Source organism: Onychomys torridus, chromosome 3, assembly GCF_903995425.1.
Source record: "Onychomys torridus chromosome 3, mOncTor1.1, whole genome shotgun sequence".
Classification (NCBI taxonomy): domain Eukaryota; kingdom Metazoa; phylum Chordata; class Mammalia; order Rodentia; family Cricetidae; genus Onychomys; species Onychomys torridus.
In genome coordinates this window covers 139,387,434-139,415,047 of record NC_050445.1, presented here as the reverse complement: position 1 = coordinate 139,415,047, position 27,614 = coordinate 139,387,434, and the positions used below count along the sequence as shown (strand labels likewise).

The 27,614-nt window shown below is 49.2% G+C and overlaps 1 protein-coding gene across 1 annotated transcript in view; it reads left to right on the top strand.

The window, feature by feature from the left end:
* Positions 1 to 14,962, top strand: part of Cd9 (CD9 molecule) — a 33,937-nt gene extending 18,975 nt beyond the window's left edge. The window contains exons 2-8 of the mRNA XM_036180319.1: positions 3,368 to 3,470; positions 11,001 to 11,098; positions 11,535 to 11,609; positions 12,767 to 12,865; positions 13,013 to 13,102; positions 13,934 to 14,017; positions 14,496 to 14,962. Of these exons, the coding sequence (XP_036036212.1) occupies positions 3,368 to 3,470; positions 11,001 to 11,098; positions 11,535 to 11,609; positions 12,767 to 12,865; positions 13,013 to 13,102; positions 13,934 to 14,017; positions 14,496 to 14,561 (615 nt within the window). The 3' untranslated portion in view covers positions 14,562 to 14,962. The remainder of the gene's footprint in view (positions 1 to 3,367; positions 3,471 to 11,000; positions 11,099 to 11,534; positions 11,610 to 12,766; positions 12,866 to 13,012; positions 13,103 to 13,933; positions 14,018 to 14,495) is intronic.
* Positions 14,963 to 27,614: the final 12,652 nt, after the last annotated feature.

Sequence of the window (27,614 nt, the reverse complement as noted above, 5' to 3'; positions counted from 1 at the left end):
TACCTCTGCAGATGCCAAAATCCAAGGATGCCTTAAATACGATGGTATTGCATGTACATGTAAGCCACATATGTCCTCATTCTATATAAATGCTGTATAAGTAGTGTTGAGAGAATAATGGGGGGGGGGGGCTATACACGTTCAACACAGCAACACGAGAGGCCTAACTACCCACTGCACACGAACCTGCAGAGTCCCTTGGTATTTGATTGACAGGATGCTTTTCTAAAGGCCAGAGCTGCCTGGTTCTTGCAGCTGATCTCTTCTTATTTAGTTTCTAGTGGCTGGGGTGAGAGGAAGGAAGGGGGCTATGGAAGTACCCCAACTACTGCCACCAAAAGCAAGTGCCCCCAGGAAGCATTCAGCTCCTTAAACAATACTGCCCAGTAGCCTGAGCTCTTCAGGTTTCACAGCCCCACCACCCTAGACAACGGTAGCTAATGGAACAAGGCAGCTAAGGACTTCACAGCATCCCCTCCAGCCACTTAGCACCGGAGATCAACAAACACGGTAGGAGGTACATGCCTGGAACCCCAGCACTTAGAAGGCAGGTATAGGTTCAAGACCAGCCTGGTCTACACAGCAAGTTTCTCAAAACAAACCAGACTGCAACTTGTCTCACTGATCACACAAAAGCTGGGGGTGGTCGTGCACACCCTTGATCCCAGCCGCCGGGGCAGAGGCCAGCCAGAGCGACAACGCAGTGAGACCTTGTCTCAAAAATTAACAAAAACAGGGCAGGCGGTGGTGGCGCACACCTTCAATCCCAGCACTTGGGAGGCAGAGGCAGGCACATCTCTGTGTGTTCCAGGACAGCCTGGGCTACACAGAAACCCTGTTGGGGGCAGGGGTGGTAACGGAACAAGACAACTCAACAGACATGCTGCCCCATCGTCCCTCAGCCTGCCAGTCATCTACTTTCTGAGCCTCCCTCCTCCCTGGTGACTTTTTCAACAAAATACCTGGGGCTTGGTGACCTTTTCCAAGTCTCTGCAGCCGTCTGCATTGGCTTCTTCATGGTAAGCAGCACTGTGGTGTGGACATACCCAGCGGTGCCACACTCGGTGGCCACACTCGGCTTGTGTGGCCCTGTGGTGTGGGCAGCCCAGTGGTGCCACACTCGGCTTGTGTGGCCCTGTGGTATAGACAGCCCAGCGGTGCCACACTCGGCTTGTGTGGCCCTGTGGTGTGGGCAGCCCACAGGTAGAATCGACTTCTACCCTCAGCCGTGGCCCCAGATCAGACCTGAGATTAGTCTTTCCTGCCAAGTTTCTGTTTTCTGACCCATATTTCTTCTTCCCACCTGTACTCACAGACTAGGGTAGCAGGGCTTCTCACATTTTTCCACCCCTTTTCACCGCAAAAAAAGTTTTGTGGCCTAAGGTAGATAGGTTTGTCAAATATGTGTACGGATCATTTCTGATACTAAACCAGAGTCTAGCTCAGGGCCCTGCCGAGCCCATCCACCCCAGCCCCGATCCTGGTGCTCCCTGTGGTCGGGAGCACTCTGTTGGAGATGAGCTAGCCTCTGGCCAAGCGTGGCTCTCCCTTCTCCAGCATGAAACCGTGCTCTATTTGGACTATGCCTAAAGATACTCCCTTGCTGAGGAGGAAAACCTGACCTGTGTCTTTGAACACACAGTTCTTGGGTTCATGTGAACCCTATAATTCCTGTACCATCGAGCCCGCCACTCATGAACTTTTCCAGTGTGCAGCCAGGGGCTCTCGGCCTCGGGACCTTCTCACTGGTGTTCAGCAATGTCTTCTCTAAGAGGAGGACTGAGCAGTGTGGGAAGATGCCGGCTGACCATCCACAGAACAGAGGATACTGGGTCATGTGACCTTGCGCTGAGAAGGTCTAGCTGTTTTCCTAAAGCCCAGTGGATAGCTCCTCTTTTAGGAATACGGGCTCTAATATAAGTCCCTTTATTCTCCGGCCAACTGGTGAGGAACAGGCAAGCCAGGAAAGAGCCCACACTGCAGGAACTCAGTACGTGATGGGGTTGAATCAGCCTCTACCTCTGTGGGTACAGGCGAGGTGGTTTCTATAGGCTGATGCCCTGGCCGGCCCTAGCCATTGTCACCATGTGCACTCAGCACTCAATGCACCTAATCCAATTGCTACTTCATAGGTAAATTCAGGGAGAAAGGATGGGAAGGGGTGCTGTCCACACCCCAGACTCTCACAGCTCTAGGGCAGAGAATCAAGATCCCAAAAAAGCAAGGTGGTGGTATTGGTATAGACCAGCAAAATCAGGTCTGTCCCCCTCATCCAGCTGGCCACTATACTGGAGGACTGTGAGTCACTCCCCCAGCAATCCCTGGTACCAGGGATGAGAGGTCAGCTGGGGAGTGAGGGATGAAGAGGCTTGGCAGATGGCCTCCCCAACAGCATCTGCTTCCACAATGGCAGGAACAGGGGTGAGCTGGTGAATAAAGGGCTGATCGAGGAGTAGTTCTGATATGTCTGTCATGTGCTGAGCACTTCATAGCTGCCCCAAACCCCCATGCATGTGTTTAGCATTGCTCAAGGTAAAAGTCACAAATTTGTGCTTGGTGTGGTAGTATACACCTGGTCTTTCATGAGGCCGTAGCAGGGCGATCGCTTGAGCCCAGAAGTTCAAGACTTGCCTGGACAACACAGCATGGCCATTAAAAGTATCATTAAACGTCCTATTAAGCACTCTAGAGACTCACTCACCCTGCTTAGCACTTCCTCCCCTACCTGGAGCTCATCACTCAGTTTATGTTAATTGCTTTTTTTTTTTTCTTTTCCTTTATCACTTCTATGACATAGATTTTTATATGCGTGCAGCTTAAACAGCATGCCGGTATTTAACTATATAGACTCCTAGTTTATGAGTTCAGTGGTTCCTGCTTTTGTTAAACATTGTAAGATATACTTGTAGCTTGTAGCCATCATGATGAATCTTCACGGCTTATGGTATTCTGTACCCTCCTGCTGTATTACTTCTGGTAGGGAATTGTTTGTATTTTTTTCTTTTTGGGGGAGCAAAGGGTTTGAAACAGGGTTTCTCTGTGTGTATAACCCTTGTTGTCCTGGAACTCACTGTGTAGACCAGGCTGGCCTCTAACTCAGAGATGCCTCTGCCTCTCTAAGTGCTGGGATTAAATGTGTGGCATCATCATCACCCTTGGTAGGGAATTGTTCATCCAAGTTTACTGATCACTTTGGCACAGGGGTTGATCACACACTTCCCATTGCCTTCTGCTGCTGCCAGATGCACTTGGAGGGCAGAAGGAAAGGAGGGTGCCAGCGTCCTTTGCAAGTCTCTTCAGCATGTGTTGGCTGTGTTATCCCAGGCCGTCGGGACTAATGCCAACCGACGCATTGTGTGTCTTGCAGCTTGCTGGAATTGCAGTGCTTGCCATTGGACTATGGCTCCGATTCGACTCTCAGACCAAGAGCATCTTTGAGCAAGAATCTAATCATTCCAGTTTCTACACAGGTGAGACACGGGGGTTGGCACTTGAGCTCTGGAGACTCCAAGCTGACCTGAGGACTTGGGCCTGGGAGAGGCTGGCTGCATGGGCCAGCCCCGTCCCTTTCAAGTGAGGTGGCTTTGTGAGTGTGTGTGTAACTGTGTCCATGCGTCTGCGTCTGACTGATGTGGTTTCTCTCCTCGCCGGCCGGGTCTGTCATCTTGACCATTCTCTGTGAAGCTGAGTCTGGCAAAGCTGCTACCACCCCTGAGGGCTCAGGAGCCTCAGTTCACACGCAGTATGTCTCCAAACTAAATCATAATCTTAAGTCAGAAACCTTTGTCCTACGTGGATCTGCAGAGCCCAGGAGAGAAGGGACTCCCTTCCCCGCCTCAGACTAGCTTCCTGGGTGTACAGTCAAGATTAAGATTAATGGGGGTATGTGGGGGGAGGCCTCTGGTGGGGAGCTTGCATGAGGCCCTGAGGAGGAGGTCAAAAGAGAAACTGAGTCAAGTGATAGAAAGAAAATAAAGAGGTGAGGGATGGAGACAGAGAATGTGGAAGGGAGAGAAAAGAAAAAGGAGGTTATAGGAGAGACTCAAGAGGCCACCCGCCCTTTGTGAAGACTGTTTTTGCCTTAGGGGAGGCTTTCCACTTCCAATATGGCTGGGATCACCCGAGCTTGAGGCAGCTTGCTCCCTCTGTCTCCACGGGTTTCTTGGTCCTTCCTGCCTCCGTTCAGCCCCTTCCTCTGCCTCTGTAAGAGGAGATGGCACTGAGCACCATCATCTCATACAGTGGCTGGCTTAAGTAAGCTCAGCCCCTGGTTCCCCTCCGCCTGGTCTGGAAGTAGAAAGCCCCCTATTTTTAGAGTGACCCTGTCATATCATCGGACCCAGCGTGAGCTGTCACTTCCTTCCCACCCACCAAAGTTATTTTTACAAAAGACAAGAAAGCGGTCTGACATGGTCATCATCTCCCAGGCTTCAGGCACCAGGGGCTGAGGCTCCAGACAGCCTCCCCGCCCCGCACCCTCCCCAGGGCTCCAGGCAGCCTCCCTTACCCTCCTCCCTGGGGCCAGACTTGGCCAGGTAGGGGAACAGGGAGGTCTCTAAGTCGCAAAGCACCTGAACTCTCTGTCCAGATCTCCTGGCTGTCCTGCTTTTTATTATTGTTCATTGGCAGTGGGGTGGGGATGGGCTGAATGGGTTACCCTATTGTTAAAAAGAAAGTGGGAGAAGGGACGCTTGTAGTTTATGGTTTGGCCTTTTGTTTGGTTTTGTGTTTTGTCTTGTGTTTTTTTGGTTTTTTTTAACTACAAGCAGAGTTTTTAGGGAACAGGTTTCCATAGTGCCCTGACTTGTTTTAGCAACAGAGCTTTGAGTCAGCAGCAGGAATGCCACCGCCAGAGCAGAGGGCCACACTACACAGAGTAGCGGGCAGCAGAATGCTGAGGGGGACCCTTCATACTCCATGCCCTAGCACACAAGGGAGCTGTGAGATCACTCTCTGGGGTTAGCAGGTTCACGGGCAGGAATAGTTACTGTTTCAGGCTGATCTCCTGAGCAAGGGCCCCACAGTCCCAGTATGTCTTCTGAGAGTCCTGAGTCCTCAGCCTCCCGTCCTTTTGACTGTTCCTGGTCACCTACTCATTCTTCCATCGCCCAGGACTCAGGCTAATTCTGTATATTTCCAGATTTGGGAAGAAAGGTTCTCACTGGTGGCTGGGGGACCTGGGAGGAAACCGCTCCCAAGTCTGAGCTCTTCCTGGTGTAGTTCCCTGGCTCCGTCCCTGAAACACTACAAGAAACAGGGTATACCTGCCATCTCATAACCTAGAGAGCCCGGGCACTTGAGCAAGTTTGCATTCTTAGATCATAAACCCCAGCTCCTCCTGGAGTTCCCTGTGCTAGGTCGTGAGGGGAGCTCCGCTTGTAAGAAGTGACTATCGCACCCCCTTGTCGGGGACAGGGTAGGGCTCTCTGAGTTCACACAAGTGGAGGCTAAGAGAAAAGCCTCTGCACCCGTGGCCCTGGTTAGCTGGAGACAGATAAGGAAATCATGCAAGGAGGCAAGAGAGTGGTGACCACATGAGCCCAGCTCTGGGAACCTCCTAGCATTATAATCCTGCAGGTTATGATGAAGTCAGAGTGATCTCCAGTGGTCCTCCATGAAGAGACGGGAAGAGGATTGAAAACCCAGTCCCAGTCGGGCGGTGGTGGGGCACATCTTCAATCCCAGCACTCAGGAGGCAGAGGCGGGTGGATCTGAGTTTGAGGCCAACCTGGTCTACAGAGTGAGTTTCAGGACAGCCAGGGCTACACCAAGAAACCCTGTCGAAAAACAGAACAAATAAACCAACCGAGCAGTCCCTTGTGGAGCCTGGCATCCATTGCCCCTTGACTTTGTCAGTACTCAGCCCCTTTGCACTGGACCCTGATTTTAGGGTATTTGTCTGATTTTGGGGGGAGGGGCTTCCTGGAGATTGAACCCGAGGCTTGCAGCATGCAGACTCTACCGTTGAATTGTATCCCTGACCCTATTTTCCCTTAACACTGTGAGACAGGGTCTCACAAAGTTGTTCACACTGCCCTTGAACCTACTTAGAGTGGCCCTGATGTCTAATCTCCTGCCTCAGCCTCTAGAGTAGCTGGTATTAAAGGCCTGTGCCACCAACCCTTCTAAAAGTTAAGCTTTGAACACTTTATTCTGCTTCCAGGACAATGGGCTATTGTCAAAGCCACTAAAACATCAGGGAACCAAGTGGTATGTAGGTCTGGGCCCTGCCTGCACAACCATTACATTTTGGGAAACTGAAATTGTTGTCCCCAGGCAAAGGGCCAAGGAGGCTTTGTCCTCCATGTCCCCTTTCCCATTGGACTGTGAGATGAGTCTTTTGTGTGGACCACAGTTCTCCCAGCACATGAAGTACGGATGCCAGCTATACCCAGGCTGACATCCCTGGCATCCTGTGGTGGCCAACCTTCTTGGCACATGGGCACCCTCAGGCCAGCCTAATTATGCAACTAACTTTTCAGGAAACCTTCTCAGGTTTTCTTGGGGGAGACCATAGCTTGTACAGTCAAAAAAAGCATGTGTAATGAAGCAAAGAAGCAGGACTTTAGAACGGCTGATAGCTTTCCATGAGCTTTCTCTCTAGTTCAGGCCCTGGTAGATTCACCCTGTCAGCAGGACCCCGTCCCAGGCTAACAGACACGTCAAACATGTCACAGAACTGCATTCTTTCTGGTCCCACACCCACAGCTCTTCTTAATATGGTGTCTTTTTAGAACCATGGCCGGAGGCCATGAATGTCCACCCCTCCTTGGGACATTCTGGATGTAAATGTCCTCGGTATGCTGGGCTCCCTGCTCTGATCCATGATTGCTCACTGCCTCGTTTTCTCCCACCTGAAGCCGGCATGGTGTGCATACCCACACCTCTCTGAGTTAGCATGCTCGGCGCACGGAATGGCGATAAGTCTCCTCTGAATTGAGAGGAACCGGCCATGGGAGGGAAGAAAGCAATGAGCTGGGGGTGGGAGAGTGGAGTGGGGGCCAGTTATTTGGGGATATTCAAGCAAGTGTGGATGAGCCTAGAGATTGGCTTCTCCTCCACACAAGTGGGCAAAGGGAAATGCTTAAGAGGCAGAGTTGAGGCCTTCAGGGGGGGCTGCTGTGTCCTCCCTAGCCCGAGCCAGAGCCTAATACACAGGTGGGGACACAACACCCTAATTCCTGTGCAGAGGACACCCCAACATAAACTACTGCCATGCCAGTCCTTCCTCCCTCCACCCCATTTAAATAGACCCATAATGCCAGCCCAAGGGGAAAAAAGTACAATAAACAGCCCTTAAGCAGCTGAGTGCGGAGATCCTGGAGAAGGCCCTCTGACAAATAAATTTTTCCATGAGTCAGACAGAAAGCTAACATTCACTTGTTTTACGAAAGGGAACACTTTGTCATTTATCACTGCCAGCCCTTGCTAACAAGTGTGGGGTGTGGGGCTGTGAGCAGCTTTCCCGAAAGGAAGCTGTGGACAGTTCTTTTAAAAAACAAGCCAAATGCTGGGGTGGAGCTCAGAGGTGAACGCTCTCGCCTGGCCTTCAGGAAGCCCTGAAGGGTTGAGCTCCAGCCCTGGAGGACCACAGTGGGGAGTGGACACGATCCAAGGCTCACACTGGGTCTGTGACTCACTAGGGTTGGGAGACCTGGTTCCAGATGGGCCACACTATAGCTTAAAGGCTGCTTCAAGGGTTGCTGTCTTTTCTCCCGGCTAGAGAAGGCTAGCAGACGCTCCAGTGCTGCAGCTGTCGGAGCCAGATTCAAAGCCAACAGACTCTTTCGTTTAAAATCCTGGGGTGAATCTGTCATGTGAACCGAGAGGCCCGTTAGGGGAGCACTCTCTCTCTACATGAGAAATGCTCTCTCCTCTTAGAGTCACTTTCTGCTACCATAACTGCTCTGGCTTTGCCAGGGGGTCCAAGCTCCGCTACTGGGGTGTGGACTCAGAAAAGTACATCCGTCTATTTGCACTTGATTCTCTTTCATGTGCTCATAAATCCTCTTGATCTCTTAATGCCACCCCCCATTTATTCAGCCCTTGCTCTGCAGCTCAAAGGAGTGACCTCATCCTTCATTGTCTTGCCCTGATGTGACAGTCAGAAATCAGGACTGGACTACTGCCTCACTCCGTGGTATCCCTTTGGCAGCTGGCACCCCTCCCCAGGGGCCATGCACGGGACTGCACTGCCTCCCAAGTTCAGGCCCCACTACATTGACTGGCTAGAAAGATGACTTGAAGACAAGCTGCGTCTGTCCCCTTGCTCGGTCTAGGCCAGGCATGCACAGAAACAATACCCATATTCATCCACCATGGGGTTTGCCAGCAACCCCACGTGACTTCACATCACGGCAGATGGGAGGAGGCAAGAGAGGCACAAATGGCCACTGTGTGTGCTCTGCTCTGTGCTGCCTACGAGCATCAGCTGCAGGCCAGTCCCACAGTCTCCTGCTTGCAAAGTCCAGCCCTACGCTGGGTGCTGCAGATGGGGGACAATGAAGTCACTGTGGCACCTGCCAAAAGTTCTTGTCATGGAGCGTGCTATGTGTTGTGAGAAAGCATCCTATCTCCCTCTCGTTTTCAGCCCCTATTTGAAGAAGTCTCTCGGGCTCCAGTGGGGGACTAGGGAGAGAGTATCAAGGACGTAAAAGTCACCACATGTTTTTGAAATGGTTACCAAGTCCTGACATCATTGAGCTTAATAACCACTGGCACTTCCTGTGAACGTGTGGATTACATCCTCATATTTCCAGGAGACAACACTGTTGCCATACCCCTTTTGTGGTACTAAAAGTGGAACCCAGTGCCTCACACACAGTAAATATACCCCTGTCCCATGTCCCATCCACCCCATTTCTTTTAAATTCATGGGTGGACACGCGGAGGCCAAAAGAGAAAGCCAGGTGTTTTCCTCTTTGTGCCCCAGATCATTGCCTTGAGACAGGGTCTCACCGAACCTTTCCCCAACCCCTGCTACATAGCCCTGGCTGTCCTGGAACTCACTCTGTAGACCAGACTGACGTGGAATGCACAGAGATCTGTTTGCCTCTGCCTCCATGTACTGGGATTAAAGGTGTGTTAGCCAGGCATAATGGTGCACACCTTTAGTCTCAGCACAGAAACAGAGGCAGGTGGATCTCTGTGAGTTCCAGGCCAATCTAGTCTACAGAGAGAGTTCCAGGACAGTCAGAGCCACATATGGAGATCCTGTCTCGAAAAAACACGCCCCCACACACACACAAAAGAATAATACTGTGCCAGCACACCTGACTGGTCATGTACACCTTTAAACCCAATACTTAGAAGGCAGAAGCAAGTGGATCTCTATGAATTCAAGGCCAACCTGTTCTACATAGAGTCCCAGGCCAGCCAGAACTACATGAAGAGACTCTGTCTCAAAATAATATAATATATATATATATGTGTATATATATATATACATATATATATATAATTTTATAGAATAAATATACTTTTTTCTGGATAAATTTCTCTGGGATTACAAAACTGGCCTTCAAAACCAAGTGTTCTGGGCTGTAGAACTGAGACTCTTGGCATGCCACAGTAGCCCTCCCAAGGTTGGCTAGAAGAACATGGGTAGCAAGATGGGAGGTATTGGGGCTGAAGACATGGCCCAGTGGGTTAAGAGTGCATGCTGCTCTTGCAGAGGACCCAAGTTCAATTCCCTGAACCTATGTTAGGTGGCTTGACAACTGCCTGTATCTCTAGCTCCAAGGACAACTAACTGCATGTATGAGCACATACACCAACAGACACACACACACACACACACACACACACACATGTAATTTTAAAATACATTTTCAAAAATTTTATACATATATGCTCTTCTTTAGTTATGGGAGGCACTACAACCTTCCTTGGTTTTCCTAGGGGACTTAGGACAGAAGGGGGCTTCACAGGTGTAGTCCCTGCTCAGCAGCTGTATGGCTCCTTGGGAATGTCACTGTATGATGGCCTCTATGGGCATAGCCATGATGAGCTGGACTGCTACATGTATACAGGACTGCGGCTACATCTATACATCTCCACTGTGGTTCCAGATGCGGGGGTTTGCATTCTCTGGGTGTGGGTGAGAGTTAAAGGCTCATTGCCCTCTCCTCCTACCCCTTCCCCCCCTTAGCCACTCCCACTGAAGACTTAGGCATGGCGTCACTCACTGTCCCCCAGCGTGACGAATCCATTCACCCTAAATCTAGAGTAACTTCCTTCCAACCATAGCATTTCTTCCTGGCAACTAAGATGGGTGTGCGTGTGCATGTGAGTGTGAGTGTGCGTGTGCATGTGAGTGTGCATGTGCATGCAATACGAGGTGCCTGCAAAGGCCAAGAGAGAACATCAGATCGTGGGTGCTGAAGTTACAGGCATTTGTGACCTGCCCAACGTGAGTACTGGGATCCCATCTCTGGTCCTTAAGCAACAAGTACTCTTAACCACTGAACCACCTCTCCAGCCCTAAGAAACAAACCTTAACTAAAGGTCACACAGCAGTTAGCAGTGGTGTAGAGGCTAAGACAGGACCTTCTGATTTGATGCCCACATGTGTGTCCTTTGCACTAGAACAAGAAACAGCATTTCCAACGTGGACACTTGGCTACTATGTGTCTGGCAGCGTGCAGAAGGGGTTTCTAAGGCGACTCATGTTTGAGGGGTCTGAGTTAATGAGCTCAAGTGGGAAGCTAATGGGAAGGAACTGACTGAACCAGAGTTGTGTCCTAAGTAGAACAGAGCGTTCGTGTCCTCGGACCCCTTCTAGGAAAACAAAGGATCAGGTAGAGTAGAGACATGATGGAGCGGAGTTCTGGGGAAGAGAGAGCAGAGAAGAACCAGGAGCAGAGGTGGAGCATGCTGTTTGGTTAAGAAAGGGAGCTCTTTCCCTGGAGTGAGGGCAATAAACATGGAGGCTCAGGGAGGAAGAGGCCTGGGCCTCCAAACTGATGTTTCCAAACCTATGTCCTTCACCCTCCCCTCAGGAGTGTACATTCTGATTGGAGCTGGGGCCCTCATGATGCTGGTGGGTTTCCTGGGCTGCTGTGGAGCTGTGCAAGAGTCCCAGTGCATGCTGGGATTGGTGAGTATTCTTCTCTACTCCCAGTATCAAGTCGGTCTTACCTTAATCCTAGTCCTTTCCCCAAAGTCACCAGACCCAATGCATAGGACAGGTCAAGTGACGAAGGCGCCCAGACAGCTGGGCTCTGCTCAGCCTCCCCTGGGCCCTCACTTCAGCCCCAATAGCATCTGCCTGGCTCCCACCGCCATCTTGCCCATGGCCCTAGGCAGTGGAGTCATACTGCTGCCCAACTCCAGACTAACACCCTTCCAATAGCAGTTTAGAGTGGACTGAGCCCACATTTCCCCCAGAATGCCATGGGACGCTCCGCTTTCCCTGTCTCCCGCCTCCTGCCTGTTGATTTGTGCACCTACCTACATGCTGCCTGTTCTACACCCCTTGGTGCTTCTGACTGACCTGCTGGAACCCCTCTCACCCCGACCCACATGTCTTCTAGTTCTTCGGATTCCTCTTGGTGATATTCGCCATTGAGATAGCTGCAGCCGTCTGGGGCTACACCCACAAGGATGAGGTAAGAGTTTCCCAAAAGAACCCGTGGGTCCCGCAGGGGTTGGCGTTTCAGAGCTGGGAAGGGGCTTGGTGAAGACTTGAAGGGCCTAGGCTAGTCACTGGCTTGGGCTTTCCACAGAACACACCTCTTTGTCCAGTATGGTTCCACGTAGGAGCAGGACAGGCGCTCCTCAGGGCTGGGAACGTGGAGCTTAGCCTGCCCTGTGTGGGTACCACATAGTAAACATTCAAGAACTATTCATTTTGGAAGCCATTTGTATATATGTACCCATCTGTGTATCGGAAGGAAGGAAGGAAGGAAGGGAGGGAGGGAGGGAGGGAGGGAGGGAGGAAGGAAGGAAGGAAGGAAGGAAGGAAGGAAGGAAGGAAGGAAGGGGAAGGGAGGGAGGAGAGAGAGAGAGAGAGAGAGAGAGAGAGAGAGAGAGAGAAAGAGAAGAAAGAAAGAAAGAAAGAAAGAAAGAAAGAAAGAAAGAAAGAAAGAAAGAAAGAAAGAAAGCTCTAATCTGTAACTACACACCACAAGTGCTACACCAGATGCTGCCAGGTCCCCAAGTATCTGAGTTCCAGATGCCCACTTTCAGGAATTTTGCCATCTAGTGTGGGAGAAACATATTTGACAAATGTCACGCAAGTCATTTATAACCAAAAGTACCTTGAGATTTAAAAGGTGAGGTTGGACAGGGGGTCTCTTCTGGTTTGTAGAGAAGGGAATATGGACTTGAATGATATAGGGTTGTGGGGGGAATGGAAGGGGGAACTGCTGGGATGAGCGTGTCTGAGCTTGAGGTTCTATGGTGAGGTCTAAGGAGTTGTAGGCCAGGCTGGCCCAGACTAGTGCAGTATTTGAAGGCGGGGCACCTTCTGGTGACCGAGGAAAAGAACATGGACACTTGAGGCAGTTTCCCTGTTTCAAGAAACTATCCAACTGATAAAAGAATTTAAGGAGAGATAGGGGCTGGGGATCCCCAGTACCACACCACCACCTCAGAAGAAACTTAGCCAGGCAAGATGGTAAACTCCTGTAAGCTGTCTGGAGGCTGAAGCAGGAATGAGGCTGAGAGAGCTGTTACTGGTGGCAGTTAACCAAATACTGAAAGAGATCTGTGAAGAAGTTTTCTAGAAACTCATCTCTACTACTGATTTCTTTGTCCCTCGTAGGTGATTAAGGAAGTCCAGGAATTTTACAAGGACACCTACCAAAAGCTGAAGAACAAGGATGAGCCCCAGCGGGAAACACTCAAAGCCATCCACATGGCGGTAGGTTAACCTCTGTAGTGGAAACCACTGACCCCTCGGCTACACCCCTACAGAGCCACACTCTGGTATTTCTATACCAGGCTGGCATGCCTCTTTTAATTATCTTTTTTTTCCCCTCTCATCCCCATCCCTGCTTTCTTTGTTCAGTTGAACTGCTGTGGCGTACTGGGCGGCGTGGAACAGTTTATCTCGGACACTTGCCCCAAAAAGCAACTTTTTGAATCCATCCAGGTTAAGGTAAAGTTTGAGCAAACTTCTGGCACCCAGACCTACTGTTTAGGCAAATCACTGCAAAGGCAAGGGTGAATTTAGCAACATTCTTCCCTGGGGCTTCTTTCCCCAAGGGGCAGCAAGACAAAGTCCAGATCAGAGATACAAGGTCCTCTAGCACCTGGAACCACTCAACTGCTGCCCAAGTCCCAAGCCTTAAGGAAAGCCTGCTTCTAAAGAAATAGGTCCTGGTGGGTCAGTTTTCCTTCATCCAGAAGCAGAATAATAGGTGATTCTCCAGCCTCGTGGGAAGAGACCCCAGAGGGATACTCGCCTGGGGGCTGAAGCTTCAGGTTTCATCTCCAGTACTGCCAAGTAGAGAAAGAAGTGGGGGGGGGGTGCTGCTGAGAGAGTTGACCCCTTGGTAAGAGCACTTGGTGCTCTTCCAGAGGACCCAGGTTCCATTCCCAGCACTGTGTCTCAGAACCATCTGTAACTCCAGTCCCAGGGGATCCCGTGCCCACTTCTGAGTTCCACAGACACAGGAACAGACGTGGTGCACACACGCACACATGCAGACAAAACACTCACATGTAAAAGTAAACGGAAAGGAAGAAAGACCTCAAACCTCCCCCTGCTCTGAAGTCTTCACGTTTGAGGTACCCACACCTCCCGTATCTCTCCTTTCCCCTTCTGTCCATCCAGGACAGCCCTTATACCCAAACACACCTGTCGCAGTTGGCTCTCTGGCCTCCAGGCCTCCCACCTTGAGACAGGAGTCAACGAGTCAGCAGAGAAGAGGTACACACTCCCAAAGTGAAAGCTGGTTGTGACCTGTGTCTTGTTTGCCTCCCTAAGTCCTGCCCAGAAGCCATCAATGACGTCTTCAACAGCAAGTTCCACATCATTGGAGCCGTGGGCATCGGCATTGCCGTGGTGATGGTAAGTGGTGGGTGGGTCCACGGAAGAAACGCTGTTCCTAAGCCCTGCCCAGGCACTGTCAGGAGTGTTGTGGGGTCAACAGCTAATGCAGCCCTGGCTGTCCTGGCGAGGTGGGTGCTATCAGCATTTCCTTTTTACTACTAAGAAGTAGGAGCTCTGCGACTGTGGCTCAGAGGTAGAGCACTTGGCTAAAATGGGCAAAGCCCTGGGTTTCATTCCCAGCACCGAAAGAGGGTGGGGAGTGTCCTCATCTGCATATTGTGTTGGAGACGCTGAATTGAGCATTTAAAGCTGAATGTTCTCTGAGGAAATGGCTCAGCGGCTGGCTGGCGGTTGGAATCCAAGTCGGCCGTCCTTTCTGTTATCCCTGCCTGCATCTCTCCCGCATCAGAGCCCTTCCTGGACCTCATTGCCCTGGTCTCTTGTGCCGCTCTTCCCCTTTCACTCAGGCAAACCCCGGCTCTTCCTGTCTTTGCAGATCTTCGGCATGATTTTCAGCATGATCCTGTGCTGTGCCATCCGCAGGAGCCGAGAAATGGTCTAGAGTCTGCCCCGACCCCGAGCAGGAACGATGGCCCCTGAACACTGTCGCCTGGGCTGTTTGGATTTTTGCCACTAACAGTAGTATTTACCATGCATTTCTAAACAAAAGTCATTCTGTGTTTGTCTTTTTAATGCTCTGTTCATCACTGACATTTGTAGTCGAGGGATTTGGGGGTTCAATTTGATTTTTTTTTTTGGTTGTTTATTTTTTGCTTGTTATGTTAAACGAAAAATCCTGCAATGAAAGGTACTATATTTGCCAGACTCTAGACAGAAGATATTGTACATAAAGAGAATTTTTTTGCCTTTAAATATATAAAAGTATCTATCAGATTTAATCAGGTTGTAAGTTATATTGAAGACAATTTGATACATAATAAAAGATTATAACAATGTCTAGGACTGCTTGGGGTATTGCTTTCTTTAATTTAGTTTTTGGAGCTGCTTAGTTTGAAGGTATTTTCAGCTTTTTTTTTTTTTTTTTTTTAATCTGTAGTCCTTGGTTGGGTGCTGTTGGCACACACCTTTAATCCCAGCACTCAGGAGGCAGAGATAGGTAGATCTCTGTGAGTTCAAGGCCAGGTTGGTCTACAGAGTGAGTTCCAGGACAGGCCTCAAAGCTACACTGATAAATCCTGTCTCGAAAAACCAAATCAATTAATAAATGAAATGAAAAGCCAAAAATCAATAAATGAAATGAAATCTGTAATCCAGGCTGGCAGGGAATTCTTTGTAGCTCAGCCTGGCCTCGGGTTCCAGGAAGCCCCCATGCCTCCTATGTGCTGAGGTTGTCCTTGTACACAACCACATCCAGCTATTCCAGCTACATTGTATTCTAATGGCACTAAATGAGAAGCATATTGGAAGGTGGGTCTCCTGGCCTACTAGTAAAGAAATTGAGGCATAATAGATTGAGAGATTTTGATCTGATGTTACACAACTGATGAGTCCCCAACTCAGCAGTGGGTGGTGTCTTAGGGTCTCATGAGTCTGTTCTATACTCACGGTTGAGTGTACACATCCATCAGGATTTAGTCAAAGGAACAGAACCACTCTAAGATACTCCTATATGTGGCTTCATCACAGGAAATCTGTCCCAGCACGGTCCCTGGAGCTGGTCAAGTAGACTGACGGATGTCAAGGGGAGAACCATAAGCTCCCGCTGGTGCCCAGTGGCAGGCAACTGTGCCAGTTCTTTTCTCTGACCCTGGGAGAGTCCTGCCTGGGCTGGGTCCTCGGCAAGAGGGCTGAGCAAGCTGAGCTTGAGTTGGTCTAGAGCTAATATGAGGTGTGGCCAGGGTGGGTAGGGGCAGAATGTAGGCCCCAGGGAATCTACTATTTCAGTCCTCTCCAAACCAGGAATACCAGGATGGGGAATTCTGGGAGGTGTGCTTCAGCATCATCAGATGGAGATGGAGAGATCACAGAGCCCCACAGTACAGGCAGTGACTCCAACTCAGACCATGCACAGTCTGGTCCACGGGCAGTGCAGAGAGGTGAGGAACAGAAGAAGCGTAGGAAACGCTGTCATTTCCCACTCCTTGATTTGGTTTAGATTCTTTTTAACATTCTTTAAAAATAAGAAAAGAGTAGTGGCTGGAGAGATGGCTCAGTGGAATTCATACCACAGCTCATGCATGTGTGGAGCTCAAAGGACAATTTGTGAGAGTTACTTCTTTTCCCACCACGTGGGTTCCAGGGGCTGAATTCAAGTCCTTAGGTCCAGTGGCCAGCGCCTTTACCACTGAGCCGCCGTCCATCTATCTTGCTGGCCCAGGAGTTAATGAGTTTAATGAGTCCGGAGATTCTGTTTGGGATAACAAAGTTTAGGGAAGGTGTAAAGAAAGAGGGCTAATGCCGTACGATGGTGGTGCACACCTTTAATCCCAGCACTCGGGAGGCAGAGGCAGGTGGATCTCTGTGAGTTCGAGGCCAGCCTGGGCTACAAAGTGAGTTCCAGGAAAGGCGCAAAGCTACACAGAGAAACCTGAGAAACCCTGTCTTGAAAAACCAAAAGTAAATGAATGAATGAATGAATGAATAAATAAATAAATAAATAAATAGGAAGAAACAGGGCTAATGTGTTGTATGGTTTAAAATGGTGAAAATGGCATGTTGTATGTTGGGTATATTTTGCTAGACAAGCCAAAAGGAGAGCGAGTCAAGTTCGCTTTCTCAAATCCCACAGTTCACTGTGGCCCCAGATCCCTTCTCCATTCAAGCATTTGAAGACAGTAGTATGGTTCTGGTTGTGGAAACAGGTCAGCCATTAGTTTTGTGTAAGTTGCAGAACAGGTCTGAGGAAAAAGGAGAAGTCACATGACAGGGTTGTCCATATAAGGACTCCTCACAGAAGCTGTTCTCTTCTAACCCTCACTCTGCAGGCCTAAGTGACAGTGACCGGGGAGGGGGGGCGGGTGCAGCCACCCCCAGCCTTCATGCTGGCTTGGTGAGTCCTGGCCAGATAATGCAATTGTCCCCACTCAAGTCCTGGCCATCAGACCCCTGGAAAACTAATTCAATTTCTTTCCTTTTAAATTGGATTTTCCCAAACCATCTGCTTCCCTTATGGAAACACAGGCAAGGTCAGCTCTTCTCCTGCCATAGAACCTCCACTCTGCAAAGCCCCTAAGCCAGACCTGCCTTTCTGGCCAGGCAAGACCTTGAGGACTCCTTCCCCTGTGTGGGCAGGGTGTATTCTACCAACCTCTACCTACCTGGACAGTCTCTAGCACCTATAGGTTCCAGACTGACTCACAGGTGCTTGTGGGCTCACAGGACCACAGCACTCAGGAAAGCCTGGAAAAGCATTGTTCTCGTGGCAGGAACAGAGACCCTGGATCCATGTTCAGTCGCCTGTCATGAGACATCAGGGCAGTAGTTAGAATAAGCATTTCCAGGGCTGAGGTGTGACTCGGTGGTAGAGGGCTTGAATGAATGTCTTGAGTGAAGCCATGGATTTAATCCCTAGTACTGAGAAAAACAGTCATGAGCATTTCTGTGTGTGCCATGGTTGGGTGTATGAACTGTGTGTAGCCAGGTGGCAACATGGCAGCCTCAACACATCAAGGCCCAACAGGTGTGAAATCCAGGACTCATCTGATGACTAGGTTCCATAGCCCCGAAGGTAGCCTGGGAGTGTGGGAGGCAGTGGCTTACCTGAATTTCTGTCAGGATGAGTCTTGGCATCTGACACGTGGGATGGCAAAGCTGGTTCTGGTTGTTGTGTTGTTGTTTTTGTTTTTTTGAGATGGCATCTCAATATCTAGCCCAGTCTGGCCTTGAACTCACAGTCCTGTGTAAGCTTCCTGTGTTGGTATTACATGCATGCACCACAGTGTCAGAGGGTATGGCTTAGATTAAGGTTGCTGTCACAATTAAAGAATATACTTAAGCCAGAGCATCATGGTACCCACCTTTAATCTCAGCACTTGAGAAGCCAAAGCAGGCAGATCAAGGAATTTAGCTTCGGGCTAGGAAGTAAGTTTGAGATGAGCCTGGGCCACAGCCCTGTTTCAAAAATAAATAAGTAAACCAGGTATGATGATGCACATCTTTAATCTCAGCACTCAGGAAGCAAAGGCAGGTGGATGATCTCTGAGTTTAAGGGCCAGCCTAGTCCCAGAGCAAGTTCCAAGATAGCCAGGGTTACCCTGTCTCAAAAAACCAAAATAAATAAAATAGTACACTGAAGGCATTTCAAAGGAAGGAGAAAGAGAAAGCATCCTCGAATTAAAGCCAGGACACATGCACCCACGTGACATACACATATATACACACATACACACATACACACACACACACACACACACACACACACACACACACGCACACACACACACACACACACCTGCACAGAAACATTGCTGACCACATGGAGCAGCTCTCCTGCTGTAGCTAAGAGGATGAAGAGAAGGGGCTGATGAAATACACAAATTGAAAAAGGTAGGACTCCCCTGACTGTCTGGGAAAATAATCTTGTGGCAACCAAAGAGACAGCAGGGGCCGGGACAGTTGAGTCCAGTTAAGAACACTGCTCTTGCTCAGGTCCCAGAATCCTAACCACCTGTAACACAACTCCAGCTGCCTTACACAGAGGTCATACACACATACACGTAAATAAAAATATTTTATTAAAAAAATGTTTTTGAGGTAAGAGAACTTTCAGCCCTTCCCACAAAGGCCCGGCCTCAAGTAGACCTGGAAAAACCCAGCCCAAGGTCAGCGACCACACCCTCTGCATCCGGCTACCCTCTTGTTTCCTTCTGGGCAAGACTGGAAGTTCCCACCAACTGCTGCCCCCCACATCCTCCAGGCAATGCCCAAGCAGCACACAGAACAGCCTTAGGTCAAACTGAGTGATTCGGCCACCTGCTGGGTTTAAGGTGAAGGTAAGTGGTTCAGTGTAGGTCACCTGGGAGCCTCTGACCGAAGAGAGCAAAGATTAATCATTTTCTCCTTAAGCAGTTCGGCCACTGTATGCAGTATATAATTTATATCTCCTTTCAATTGTAGTTGATTGGGAATTGTTAAATGACCAGAGGAGTCAGGGTCTAGCCGGGAAAACAAAATGTAAAATAGGTCATTCATCAGGATAAATTTAATCTGGGAAATTGGTTAAGTCCTGGCAGACTGAGGGATCTCCCAGAGAACAAGACAGTAATGAGGATGGAGAAACAGCTGCCAGCCCTGTGGCTGGTGCCCTGCAGAGCAGGACAGCCTGGAGGAAAGGCATGCTCCTCCAGCTGTAGGTTCCTTTAGGGGGACTGGGAGAGGCTAATTCTCAGAATGTTGGAGTCCACGTGAAATATTACCCATCACACCACACACTTCTCTGAATGCTGGCTGGTGATTTCTAGTTCCCTGAGGGCTCAAATAACCAGCAAATATTTGTGGGGTGGATGCTTGATATCATTAGCCATGAGGAAACACAAATCAAAACTACAAGGCACCACCCCATTCCCACTAGAATGGCTGTGCTGATGGGAATTCTCATACACTGCTGGTTAGAATGTAAGCCACTATGGAAATCAGCACTCTCCTTCAAAACAACTAAAAATAGAACTACCGCATGATCCCACCATACCACTCCTGGATTCATACCTGAAGGAATGTAATCTGCCTGCTACACAGATAACTTGCACGTCTGTGTTTATCACAGCACTATTCAAAACAGTCGACAAGCAGATTCAGCCTAGATGTCCATCAGCCGGTAAGGGGATAAAGAAGCTGTGGTATGCATACTCAGCAGAGTATTATTTGGCCCCAAAGAAGAAAGAGATCTGCCATCTGTCACACAACAGAACTGAAGGACATGGTATTGCATGAAATGGGCCCAGTTTCAGAAAAAACAAGTTTCCCGTGTCCCTTGTCCTGTGTGGAAACTAAAGGTTGTCCTGGAGGTAAAACTGTGACTGTACGGGACAGGGAAAGGTGGGGAAGGAGTAGGAGAGAAGTCTGATGTGGTCAGTACACCTGTGTGCACACAGATACATCACACTGAACCACGCTAACATGTCCAGTTAGTAGATGTTGATAAAAAACAATAAATGCAGTTAGGTGAACAGAAATGAGCAAGCAAGAAAAGAAAAGCTTCCGGGCGGTGGTGGCACACACCTTTAATCCCAGCACTCGGGAGGCAGAGCCAGGCAGATCTCTGTGAGTTCGAGGCCAGCCTGGGCTACCAAGTGAATTCCAGGAAAGGCACAAAGCTACACAGAGAAACCTTGTCTCCGAAAAAAAGAAAAAGAAAAGAAAAGAAAAAGTGTTTCCAGCTCCCTTCCCTAAGGTGGTCCCTGCCCTGAACAGGGACAGCAGCCATTGTTTTAACTATAATTAGAGGCTTTGCCGACTCCCTGTGACAAAGGTCATTTTGAACAAGGAAATTGAGACTTTATTGTGCTACCCAAAATTGTCACAAGACTTCACCTGGAAGTGACTGGAGAAATCTGAGACCACCACATGTGGATCCTGGGCAACTGTGGGCCCAGCTGATTTGGCCCACTGTATGCAAATGTGAAGAGAGCACAGCCACACAATGATGAGGCTGTGACTGAAGTTCATTTGGTTCATTGTCGTTGTTTTGGGAGTGTTTGGGGTGTGTGTGTGTGTCAGAGACAGTGGATCCCCTGGAGCTGGAACTATAGACAACTGTAAGCCACCCAGGGTGGGTGCTTGGGAACCACACTCAGGTTCTCTGGAAGAACAGTGAGTGCTCTTAACTGCTGAGACATCTCTCCAACCCTTCATATTTTGTTTTCCAGTTCTTGCTGTGCAGCCCAGGTTGGTCTGGAACTCAGTATGTTAAGACCAAGCTGGCTTCAAACATGCCCTGATCCCCCCTCCACCTCCCACCCCTTGGCTCCTGAGTGTTGTGGTTACAGGCAGACACCACCATGCCTAGTTGGGATCTCTGGTCCTGACCACTCCTGCAATACCTTACTGCCTGTAATGTAAATTGATTGCTCAGCATGTATGAGACCCTAGGTTCAGTCCCCAGAACTGGGGGTAGGGGGATAGTTAGGAACACACACACACACACACACTTCCCTGAAAGATTACAAAGTCCTCAGGTTCCAGGGAGCTGAAAGCAGGGTTGTCTGAAGTCACTGGACACTCATTGTGGGTTACACCCCAAAGCTCAGAAAGGACCTGGAATTCCCCCGCTCTGTGGGCAGGGCTCTCCCCAGCTCAACTTCCCAGCAGCAGAGATCTACAGATGCTGGACTGTTCTGCACAGCTGCCCTGAGCTAGCATACCCAAACCCAGAGGATGAAAGCAGACTACGAGTCCTTTCATTAGCAAGATAACGATGACATTTCCTGTATTTAACCAACTCATCTTGCTGACTGGGTTTGTGACTCTTCCTTCCTCTAGGCCTCACCCTCAAAGGGATGAGCCTTATCTTCTACCCAGGGTGTAAGATCCAGTGTGGGATCCAGTGAATTCATCCTGAGTCCTAGGTGCTTAACTGATGAGAGACAGCCCGGCTCACACCATAGCTCCTAACCATGAGAACTCAGGGCAGAGGTAGGTTGACACAAGTTCCAGGCTCTCTATTCTCTTAACCATGTTTATATACCTCTCCACCTTGAGGGCAGACCCCACCCAATAGGTTCTCCCCTGGATCAATACCTAGCCTCAACACCCGCTGAGCCCACCACCCACTCAAAGCCCCCCTTTCCAGGGCTGGAGAGATATCTCAGTCACTAACCTGCCTGCCGCACAAGCATGAGGCCATGACACCAAATCTTTAGCACCCACATAAAAAGCCAGACACAGCAGTACACATTTGAAACCCCCAGGGCTGAGAGTGTGAAGACAGGAGGATCCCTGGAGCTCATTGGCCAGCCAGCCTAGCCAATCAGGGAGCTCCAGGCTCAGTAAGAGACCATGTTTCAAAAGGCAAGATAGGAGTGATTAAGGAAGGCAATTGAAGCCAGCCTCTGGCCTCTCACGTGCATGTGCGCGCATGACACCAAATCTTTAGCACCCACAACTGATGGTTCCAGGTCCCTGCCCTCTCTTGGGTAGGCAACCATCGTACAGGAAGTGGCTTCATGTGGAGGGACCATGTAACTGCCTCTGGCCAGCAGACTGAAGTAGAAATGATGAGTGTCATTAGCAGCACAGAGGGCTGAGGGAGCTTTGAGCCTCCCCATCCACTGGCTCAACAGAGACAGCTCATGGATGGAGAAGATACGCCCATGTACCCTGGGCCTGGAAAGACCCCAAACGTCATGCTGGCGAGACTGCATGGACAACAAAGCAGCGAGGACTATTTGACTTCATATTTACCACACACTAAGTTTTTCGCGTCTCTGTTCCAGCAGCCAGCCTGTGCCTCTGGCTCTGTACCCCTTTCTCTGTCCATCCTCCCTCCAGTACTTATTAGCAGAGAAGCTCAAAGTCAGAGGTGTGCACATGAGGGTGTGTGTGTATGTGTGTGTGTGTGTGTGTGTGTGTGTGTGTGTGTGTGTGCATGTGGGTCTACAGGTATTTATACACGTACATGTGGAGGTCAAAAATCAGCCTTGGGTATTATTCCCCAGAAGCCATGCCTCCAAGTGGATCTGACTGGCTGTGCAGCAAGCCCCAGGGGCCTGTCTGTCCCTGCCTTGCCCTCTCTGGGATTACAAGCACACACCACCAAGCCCAGCTTTTTCCATTTGGGTTCCAAGGGTCAAATCCAGGCCTTCATACTCTCGCATCAAGTCAAGTCAAAGACTTTTATGCAATGAGGAAATTGTATCACAGACAGGAAGTTCAAAGTCATTTCACACTCATAATTCTCTTGCCTTGACCTCCCCAAGTGCTGAGATTACAGGTATAGCACTCTCTCACCCCCCCAACCCCCCAAAATGTAGCTTTCTAAAAATACGTAAATTACTCCCAGGATTCTCTCAGAAGATATCCTATCACATCTCCTTGGTCAGAACTGGCCACGTGGCTGTTTTCTATGACAAATGGAGGAGAGTGGGATTAAAGCGACTGGATTCGATGGACTAAATAGGCCCAGGCCTGAAGAAGGTCTGACTTCAGCTGAGGCATGGGGCCTGTGGACACCTGGAGCCAGAAAGGACACGGTACCTGGGCAGGGCCTTGCCTGTAGGTCAGATACACCAGTCCACTATTATCCTCCTCCATTCTCAGCCTGGAAAAGGTATAAATGCTAAGCAACATGTCTCTATTCAAGAATGTGTAGCAATTAGGCTGGGAAGATGTCTCAGAGGCTAAAGAGTTTACCATGCCAGCATGAGGACTAGAGTTTGGATTCCCAGAACCTAGGTAAAAGCTGGGCAGGCATGGCAGTCCATGTCTGATCCCAGTGTTTAGGAAGTAGAAAAGGACCCTTGAGGCAAGCTGGCTATCTAGACTAGTGGAATCCACAAACTGCAGCCTCAACAGGAGACCCATCCCGCCGTAAAGAGGAGAGTGGTTGAGGCAGGCACCTGATGTCGACCTCTGGCCTACAAACATGCACTCACACACGCATGTGCCAACAACATGTGAACATGAATGCATGCATGCACACCACATATATGCATAAAATAATAAGAAAGGTGTTGTGGTTAAGGTTTCTGCTGCTGAGAAGAGACACCATGACCACAGCAACTCTTTTTTTGTTTGTTTGTTTGTTTTGTTTTTTGAGACAGGGTTTCTCTGTGTAGCTTTGTGCCTTTTTCTTGGAACTCACTCTGTAGCCCAGGCTGGCCTCGAACTCACAGAGATCCGCCTGCCTCTGCCTCCCAAGTTCTGGGATTAAAGGCATGTGCCACCACCGCCTGGCTCACAGCAACTCTTATAAAGGGAAATATTTCATTGTGCTGACTTGCTTACAATTCAGAGGTTCAGTCCATTATCATTACAGTGGGACATAGTGGCATGCAAGCAGACATAGTGTTAAGAGTTCTACATCTTGCAGGCAACAGGAAGTGGTCTATCTCACGGGATGTAGCTTGAGCATATATAAGACCTGAAAGCCCGCCTTCACAGTGACACACTTCCTCCATCAAAGCCACACCTCCTAATAGTGTCACTCCCTTTTGGGGCCATTTCCTTTCAAACACCACAAAAGGATTTATACAATCATGTTGGAGAGACAGATATTTTAACAGGTGCCAAAATCTTCAAGCAGACCTAGTGTATGGCTCAGTGATAGCCTTGGGATCCATCTCCACCACTGAAAAACAGAGAGTTAAAAACATCAAGAAATGGTGGGGCACTCCTGACTGCTCACTGTCAGGATCTTAACCTGTCCCTGCCTTGTGACACACTTTTATCATTTGTCTAATCTTGAAGGTTGGACTCTCCCGAGGCCAGCAGCCTGGTCTTTGCCTTTCCTCCATGTACATACGGCTCTGGGTATAGGGTTGACCTGCAGTGAAGAGAGTGGCCATTCACAAGTGTTTACACTCCAGCTGGGAGAAAACCCCCACACAATACAGTGTGATGGTCCAATGGACTGGTCAACTGAGTGTGAGGACAGTCTGCTACTGAGGGAGGCTGTGAGCACAGAGCAGACTCAAGTTCAAACCCTGCCTGGGCCATTCACAAAGTGGTTTTGGGTAAGTCAGGTAACTCCGAACTCCTGGCTTTCCTCCGTAGAATAGGAAAACGTTCAATGCTAAAGGGTAGTGACTAAATAGAGCCCAGGGAAGGACTGAGCACAAATTGGCCACCCTGGTTTCCATGTTGTTGTTGTCACTGATAAGCAGTGGGGGTATAAAAGGAAATCCAGGGCTGGAGAGATGGCTCAGAGGTTAAGAGCACTGTGTGCTCTTCCAACGGTCCTGAGTTCAATTCCTAGCACCCACATGATGGCTCACAACCATCTGTAATGAGAACTGGCGCCCACTTCTGGTGGGCAGGGATACATGCAGACAGAATACTGTATACATAATAATAAATAAATAAATCTTTTTAAAAAAAGGAAATCCAAGGACTAGGGATGTGGCCTAGTTGATGGAGTGCAAGCATGAAGCCCTGGCTTCAGTCTCCAGTATTTCATCTAGGAACCAGTCATAGCAGATGCCTTAGTCATTATTCTATTGCTGTGAAGGGACGCCATGACCAAGGCAACTCTTGTACAAGAGAACATTTAATTGAGGGCTTACTTACAGTTCCAGAGGTTTAGTCCATTATCATCATGGAGGGAAACATAGCGGCACACATGGTACTGGAGCAGTAGCTGACAGCTACATCCTGGTCCACAGGGAGACACACACGCACGCACGCACGCACGCACGCACGGACAGACAGACTCCGGGCTTGGCATGAATTTTTGAAACCTCACTTTCTCCAACAAGGCCACACTTTTCCCTTCCTTCCTTCCTTCCTTCCTTCCTTCCTTCCTTCCTTCCTTCCTTCCTTCTCTCTCTCTCTCTCTCTCTCTCTCTCTCTCTCTCTCTCTCTCTGTTTGGTGGTGGTGGTTTGTTTTCTTGTTTTTCGAGGCAAGGTTTCTTTGTGTAACAGCCTTGGCTGTCCTGAAACTCACTTTGTAGACCAGGCTGTCCTTGAACTCATGGAGATCTGCCTGCCTCTGCCTCCTGAATGCCAGCCTTTCATCTTCCTCGTTTTCTTTATTCTTCTAATCCTTTCAAATAGTGCTATTCCATAGTGACTAAGCATTCAGACATATGGGCATATGGGTCCATTCTTATCAAACCATGACAGCAGGGATGGAGAGATGGCCTCGGTTGTTAAAAGCAAATACTGCTTTTGCAGAGAACCTGAGTTCTGTCTCAGCAACCATGAAAGGCAGCTCACAAATCACCTGTAGTTCTGGCTCCAGGGTATCCAAATTCCTCTTCTGGCCCTTCGGGATACATACACTCATGTGCACATGCCCTCACACATACCCATAATTAAAATATTTACATTTTTGAAATGGACCTGGTGGCACTTGCCTGTAATCCCAGAACTTGGAAGGTGGAAGCAATAGGAGCTGAAGGTCAAGGTCATCCTTGGCTACATAGCAAGCTCTAGGTGAGCCTGGCACCATGAGACCTTGGGGGGGGGGGGTGTTGGGGGAAAGGAGGAGGTGGAAGAGAAGAGAGGGAAGGAGAGGCAAGTTGAGGAGAGGGGAGGGAAGGGGAAGAGAACAGAGGGGAGGGAAGGGGAGGGGAGGGCAGGGGAGGGCAGGGGGGGGGAACCAGGAATCCAGCATGAGGCTGGACTCAGTAGGTTGGAGGTGAATTGTAATAGCGGTGTGATGACTACAAACACAGGTTACAATGGCCGAGGAGCAGAGAGCCAGCAACAGGCTCCGATGTAAAAGATACAACAGTTGAAAGTCAGCCCCAGAGCAAATACTAGAGGCACCTTGAAGTAATTCTCTCCCGGCTCCTGTGACATGTCTTATGGATTATTTTTGTTTTCTTATGTTTCTCTGTGTGTGTCATATGTGTGTTCATGTCATGGTCTTGTGGATGTGTACCCCTGAGTGTGGACATCAAAAGTCAACGCTGGATGTCTTCCTCAGTCACTCTCTACCTTATACAAGGTCGCTCTCTGAATCTGGAGCTCACAGAAATGAGGCCCAGCTGGTTTTAATTGGCCTGCTCTGGGGTGAGAAACACACCCCAGACATACCCAGCAACGTTTTGACATGGTGCTGGGGACCTGAAGTCAGGTTTTCATGCCTGCACAGCTCTTCATTGACGGAGCCACCTCCGCTATCCCTTGCTTTTTATATTTTTTTCTGAGACAGGGTTTTGTTATATCAGCCTGGCTGGATGGATCTCTCCATATAGAACAGGCTGGCCTCCAATTTGAGGTTTTCTCCGACCTCTATCTCCAGGGTACTAAGACTATAGATATGTTCCATCATGCCCAACTCTTAGAGAGTTTTGGTCCTGGAAAAATACTTTTCTTTCCAGCACTATATCTTATTTAATCTTAGAGAGTTCAGGGTTCATAATAAAATCCTTCCAGTGGGTTCTGGGGGATGTAGCCTAGCATGTAGCTCCATTCTAGGGGATGGAGCATGGGTTTAGCAAGTACAAAGCCCTGGCAAATCATGAGACCTGTCCTCTCTCCCAAAAAAGATCTTTCCAGTGATCTGACCTTCCCATCTATTATCTCCTCACCTGCTCTCATAGCCAGTGGCATTTAAACCTTTGTTGGGTCTTATGACCCAGCCAGACAGGTGTGGCTCAGAACACACAAATACACAACATATAAACATCCTGTCTACACACACATAAACGAAATGAAACAACTATATCATACTTACCCTTGCTACATATATTACACTATTTTCCATTTAGAGATGTTGATTGCAACTCACTAATATAATTGAATGAGTCACCATTGGGCCTTATCTTTCAATTTGAAAATCATTGTCCTGACTTTTCATTATTTCACCCTGGATTTTGTTGTGGTGGTGGTTTGCATAAAAATGACCCCCATAGGCTCATAGGGAGTGACACTATTAGGAGGTGTGGCCTTGTTGGAGTAGGTGTGGCTTTGTCAGAGGAAGTGTGTCATTAGTGGGTGGGCTTTGAGGTCTCAGAAGCTCAAGCCAGGTCTAGTGGCATTCACTTCCTGCTCT